Source organism: Physeter macrocephalus, chromosome 2, assembly GCF_002837175.3.
Source record: "Physeter macrocephalus isolate SW-GA chromosome 2, ASM283717v5, whole genome shotgun sequence".
Lineage (NCBI taxonomy): Eukaryota > Metazoa > Chordata > Mammalia > Artiodactyla > Physeteridae > Physeter > Physeter macrocephalus.
The window spans coordinates 14,820,833-14,826,832 of NC_041215.1; the positions used below are offsets into that span (position 1 = coordinate 14,820,833).

Consider the following 6,000-nt stretch of genomic DNA (forward strand, 5'->3'; position numbering starts at 1 on the left):
AACAAACAGGGGCTTTCTCAACCCAGAGGGATTTTCTGCGGACAAACACACACCCTGGGTCATGCTGGTCTGGCCTGGGCTGGGATCGGCAGAAGTCAGAGGTTTCCTCCAAGCTGGAGAGTACTGAAGACCGGAGGGCATGGACAAAGCCGAGCTATTCAGGGGAAGGTTGGCCAGCCTGCATACTTTATTCACTTCACCCCTGGCCCCTGCCCAAGGTAAGCTGTGAGGGGAGCAAAGAGAAAACTCCACGGGAGAGGAACAAGGAGAAAGGTGGAGAGAAAAAAGAGGAGCCTGAGGTCCCCAGTGGACCTCACTCCAATGGATCTAACGAGTCTTCCATCTACCTCTCTCTTCTACACAGACTCAGTCATTTGTCGTCTGACACTTCTCCAGATTCTTTGGCCTCCAGGACTTAATTAGGCATCGACTGTTTCTGCCTCCCAGTGTCCATTTCCCCCATTTCCTGCTAGCAGAAGCCCGATTTTCTTGGAGGAGCCCACCTACCCCACTCCTAATTCTTATTTTTTTTTTTTTTTTTTTTTTTTTTTGTGGTATGCGGGCCTCTCACTGTTGTGGCCTCTCCCGTTGAGGAGCTCAGGCTCCGGACGCGTAGGCTCAGCGGCCATGGCTCACGGGCCCAGCCGCTCCGCGGCACGTGGGATCTTCCCGGACCAGGGCACGAACCCGCATCCCCTGCAGCGGCAGGCGGATTCTCAAACACTGCGCCACCAGAGAAGCCCCCAACTCCTAATTCTTAAGGTTTAGTGGGTTCTGCCAATCCTCCCTGGGGCTCTGTGCAGATCTACATAGGTCTTCCTCCTAGACACAGTGATTGGTTCAGGGTTGAGCACATGTCCTAAAATGGGCCAATCAGCATGGGCCATCCACCTGGTCACAGGACGTGGTTCAGAGCTGAGCACATGACCCACATGGGCCAATCAGCATAGGCCTTCCCTCTGGTCACAGGGATTGGTTCAGGATTGAGCACATGACCCAACATGAGCCAATCAGAGGGAATCCTGGGACTTTCCCCAAAGGTCCTGTAACTGCCAGTCCCTCCCTGCTTTGGAGAGACACAGGCACATCCAGAAGTGCAGGTGGGAGACTGGGCCAGTGATGCCAGGGGACTTTTCCAGTTATAAGAGCCCATAAACTCTCTGTTGCTGAAGCCAACCTGATTTGGCTTTCAGGACTGGCCAGTGGAGTCGGGACTGCCTGCACTTCTCCTGCCTACCCAAGTCTCCCTCTCACAGGGGACAGAGGCTGCCTTGTTGGCCTTGGGAGACCTGACATCATCTCTCGGTGTCTCCTGTGGCCGCACCACACCCTGCATGATGAATGAGTTACCTGCCCTGCTGGGCTACAGGCCCTAAGGCAGGGGCCTGCTCTCCACACTTTGTCCAAGAGGCCAACGCTGCTGTTATCTGCAGTTTACGAAGGAGAGCCAGGGAGAGGCTGGCTGAGGGCCTGAGCTCAACTCAGTGGCAGGCTGGCTGTGAGCCCAGCTCCGGGTCTAACACCACAGGGGTGCTAGAAGCTCAACAAAGGATCTGAAAAGGTCACAGGATTCCCTCTGGGCCCCCTTCCCACCTCTAGGCAAAACTGGCACGAAAGGGTGCCCAAATCTATCCAGATCTGCACCCACTGAACCTGAGCTGCTGAGGAACAAGGCACTCTGATTTCCCAGACTGGGCAGGTGGCTTTCCCTGCTGGGCCTTACTCTCTCCATCTGTACAGTGAGGAGAATGCAACCTGTCCTCCTACTCCTGCCAGGGTTCTGGATGCGGGATGGGAAGGAAGCAAAGCAACGCCGACACTGCCTGAGCCCTAAAGACCACTTTGCAAAGGGAGGGGAAGGCCTGGTCAGGCACCCCAAGGACCTACCCAGGATGGCTCCCTGGCTCTGCGCCACCGCCTCGCCCTGGGCCACCAGCTGAGCCTGGACCATGACTTCCCTTGGGGAGTTAAAGATGGTCACACTGATGACTTCCTCCACTCCTGAGCGGAAGACGGAGGGTGCAGCGATCAAATAGCCCCTGCAGAAGAGGAGAACCGCGGTGAAGGCCAAAGGTTCTGACCCATCCCTAGCCTCACTGTCACCTGGCTGAATCAGGGTGCACCCTAAGTGGACTCCCACCTATGCCTGACCACACTCCGATGGCACTGTCACTTTATGTGTCCGTGTCCCCTACCAACCTGTGAGCTCCTTGAGGCTTGTTCACCTCTGAAGTCCCCCCCGAGTAAGTAAGGATCTGGCTTCTCTGGATCTACCCGGAACCACATCCCCTTCGATCTCGGTATTATGGCCTCTGGACTTTTTTCACAGCTCCTTCTGCCACAGGACCTTTGCACATGCCACATCCACAAACTAAAATACTCTCCCCTGTAGACTGAGTTACTGGTAGGATCCCACTTCATCCTCAAAGCCACCCGTGAGACGTGCTAACATCTCCCGTTTACAGAGTCAGAAATTAAGCCCCAGAGAAGCCAATTCATGTGCCCGAGTCAGTGAGAGATTAGGCTACAAACCCAGGCAGCCAGACTCTGGAACCCAGTGGAAAGAAGCAAGGAACTACCTGCAGCATTAATTTTAAGAATACGACCCTGAAAACAAACTAAATGGCCTGAAACAGGAAAAGTACTGTGAACAATGGAGTCAAAACAGCTCTCTCTTTCTCAAAAGACTCAGCTTGACTGTGAAGACATTTCTGGAAGAGAGGTGTTATTATCCTGTTTTCCAGTCGGGAAGGCTGACCTTGCAGAAGGAGAAGGAATGTGCACCAGATTACACAGCCAGGCAGGAGAGGGCCCTGGGGTCCCCTTATGGCGCCGGACCTGGAGGCCTAGGTCCTCCCCACCTGAGCTGCTGCTTTCCCGTTATTTTGCAGCCTTAGGTAGAAAATCACAAAGGCTCATCCATAACCACGCGACCCACTCACAGTGCAATGGCAAGTGCCAGGAGCCTGGCGGCAAAGGCAGCATGATTCCAATGGGGCAGAACCATAGGCACCAGAAGGAAATAGGAGAAAGGGAAAACACTGGGCAAACATTGAGATCAGGAGAGATGTTTGTATTTCTCAACATCCTCTCTGGGACAACCCCAGGTCCACACACAAAGAGATGAATTTAGACCCTTACCACACACCATACACGAAGAGGACCTTCGAGACATGCCATGTACTGTATGACTCCAGCACTGATAAGAGTGTGCAAAGACCCTAGTTTCGTAGGTGCACTGCCCAGCAGTGGCTGGACCCAGTAACAACCCTGGGGTCCGATGTTCTGTCTGACTCCAGCACCGACAAGCGCCTGCAATGACAGGGTTCCTCTGTGCAGTGTCAGGCCTTGGCCATGCACAGAGCATACCTTGATCCGGGGTATGTAACTGCACCAGCCGGAGCATGCAATGACCCTGGGTTTCATGGATGTTCTGTCCGGATCCAGCACTGACCACAATGTGTACTGACCCTGCGTCCCATATATTCTGTCCCACTCCAGCATCAAACACAGCATTCAATGACACTGGGACAGACATGTACTCCCTCAAGCATGGGAAGACCTTTGCTTCATATGTGATGTGCACCATCCAGCTCCAGCACTGACCAGAGCGTGCAATGACCCTGGGGTCCCCTGTGCAGTGTCTGGCCTCAGCAGTGCACAGAGCACGCAATATCCTGGGTACGTAACTGTACTGTCCGGAGCACACAATCACCCCACGTACGTGATGTGTACTATCTTAACTCCAACACCGACCTGCACGGGCAATGACCCTGGGTTCCTGTGTGTCCTGTCCCACTGCAGCACGGGCATACGGCCACCTTCAGGACAGAACCTTTCTGCCCAGCCCCCAGATGACCCCCAGGGCCTCCCACATAGCACCTGCTGAGTGTGGAAGAGTAATGGGGGAACTACACAATCCACGGGTTCACTTTCTTTGGGCACTTCTAAAGCCCTTATCCAGATCTGAGTTAGGGTCTTCACTCAAAGGCCCAGAGAATCTGATGGAACCAAATTAACTTTCCCTGCGACTCCGGAATTACAGCTGTTGGAGTGCTCGCCAGCCAATCACTGTCTACCTGATACACCCCTGCCATCTGGGCTGACACTGGCTTCTCATCCTTTGGTCTTGGAAGGTCCCATCCTGGGAAGGGTGGTATTTGGTAAAGTGTAGACAGTATTGGTCTCACAACAGTGTGCAAATCCATGGGGCTTTCTGGCATCAGGCATTCCTCACACTACAATCAGATGGATCATAGAAGTGGGTACCCGGGGCTATTCCTAAAACGGGATCCTTCGGGCTGGTGCGCCATGGCTCTGGCTTAGAGGTCGGCTAATCTGGACCCCTGGGTTGGTCATTGTGTGTCTCCCAGCACAGGAGTCCATTTGACTCAACAGTAGGTAAGATCCCAGGGCAACTTTAGTCAAAGGCAAATACTCCTGAGAACTGTTTAAAACTCTGCAACACAGGGACTCTGAACTTGGTCCTTATAAGGCGGGGTCTCTCATGGAGGGCGGTGTCTCTCATGGAGGGCAGGGTCATGCTTCGTGCTGGGGACTGTCCTGTGCATGGCAGGATGTGTAGCAGCATCCCTGGCCTCCACCCAGTAGATTCCAGCCGCATGGCCTCCCCCTAGATGTGACAACCAAAAATACCTCCGGACATTGCTGAATGACCCCAGGGAGACAAAAATCACCCCTTGGCTGAAAACTGCTATTCTGAGGGATGCTAGCTTTGAAAGCATCAGGTCAAAAGTTTGCTGGGTTCCAATTTCACAAGGCCCAGGGGAGGTAAATCCCATGGTTGCAATTGCAGTAAGGTGTCTAACTTTTCAAACTGTGATCCAAAGGAGCAGCGCGGGAGGTGCCTCCGCCCACCTAGTCTCACTGTTGACCTGTTTTCTGGGAACTCCCATACAAGGGCTGCTTGAACAAGGCTCAGAAAGGCCGGTCTGCACTAAATGGCTGAGCTTGAGCAGCTGGAGGCAGGCCCCCTCCCAGCCCACAACCCCGCAGGGCTCACCCAAACTTGGCAGGTCTGCGAATAGTCCCTGTGAAGCCAACTCATGGGAAATTCTCCTTAGCAGCTAGTTAATTCACCTCCTCACTGTGTCAACTCACCAGAAGCTCTGTAAGCAAACTTCAAGAAAAATGTGGAAGCAAAATAAACACTTCCTCCCCCCCCACCACGCCCTCCCAAGGAAAACGGAACGGCAGGTCTCTCCTTCCATTTCTCAGCCAAGACACGCACCTCTTACCTTCAAGCCACGGACAACTGGAAATCGCCACCCAAGAAGACAGCCCTGGTCACACCAAGGGAGCGAGGTGGGATGGGGGGGGGGGGGCTCGCCTCCTTAGCTCTGAGGAGTCCCTGTACCTCCACCGGGTCACTTCTGAAGCCTCAGGCTGCCCTCTTCCCAGTCCGACTCGTGGCGGCTAGGGGGTCAAGATTCAGGGTCCCGCCCAGCCCGGAGGCTGTGTGGCCTTGGACAGGTCGCTGCGTCTCTCTGAACCAGACCCCGCGACCCCCACCCCGAGAAGGCGGCCAGCCTCCTCCGTCACCCGGGGCTACTCACGGGGCCTGGGGCTGCGCAGCGCGCACGCCGTCCCGCGGCGACAGCAGCAGCACCAGGAGCCGGAGCAGCGGCCGGAGCAGGGCGACCCACATTTTCCGGCTCCTCGGAGGTGCCGCGCCCGGGCAGGGGGCCGGGCCGGGGTCAGGCCAGGTCCGGGGTCCGAGCGCGGCCGTCCCCGCTGCGCCTCCGGGGACCCTTTGTTCGCAGCCCCCGCGCAGTGCGCCCGGCGCCATGCGCCCAACTCTGCGCCCGGCTAGGCTGGGGCAGCGGGGGACCAGCCCCCTCCCCGGACCCGCTTTGTCCCCGGACCCGCCCCGCTCACCCCTTCCCGGCCTCCCGCCCCGCCCCCTCTCCGGACCTCGTCCCGCCCCCTCCCCCCGCTCCCTTCCCGGGACTCATCACCCCCCCAAAACCGACTCTCCCC

At 56.1% G+C, this 6,000-nt stretch overlaps 1 protein-coding gene across 1 annotated transcript in view; it reads right to left on the reverse strand.

The window, feature by feature from the left end:
• CPAMD8 (C3 and PZP like alpha-2-macroglobulin domain containing 8) overlaps nucleotides 1-5,701 on the reverse strand; it is a 99,604-nt gene extending 93,903 nt beyond the window's left edge. Inside the window, exons 1-2 of the mRNA XM_024134306.2 lie at nucleotides 5,577-5,701; nucleotides 1,888-2,039 (exon numbers count right to left, since the gene is read on the reverse strand). Coding sequence (XP_023990074.2) covers nucleotides 1,888-2,039; nucleotides 5,577-5,668 — 244 coding nt within the window. The 5' untranslated portion in view covers nucleotides 5,669-5,701. The remainder of the gene's footprint in view (nucleotides 1-1,887; nucleotides 2,040-5,576) is intronic.
• Nucleotides 5,702-6,000: the final 299 nt, after the last annotated feature.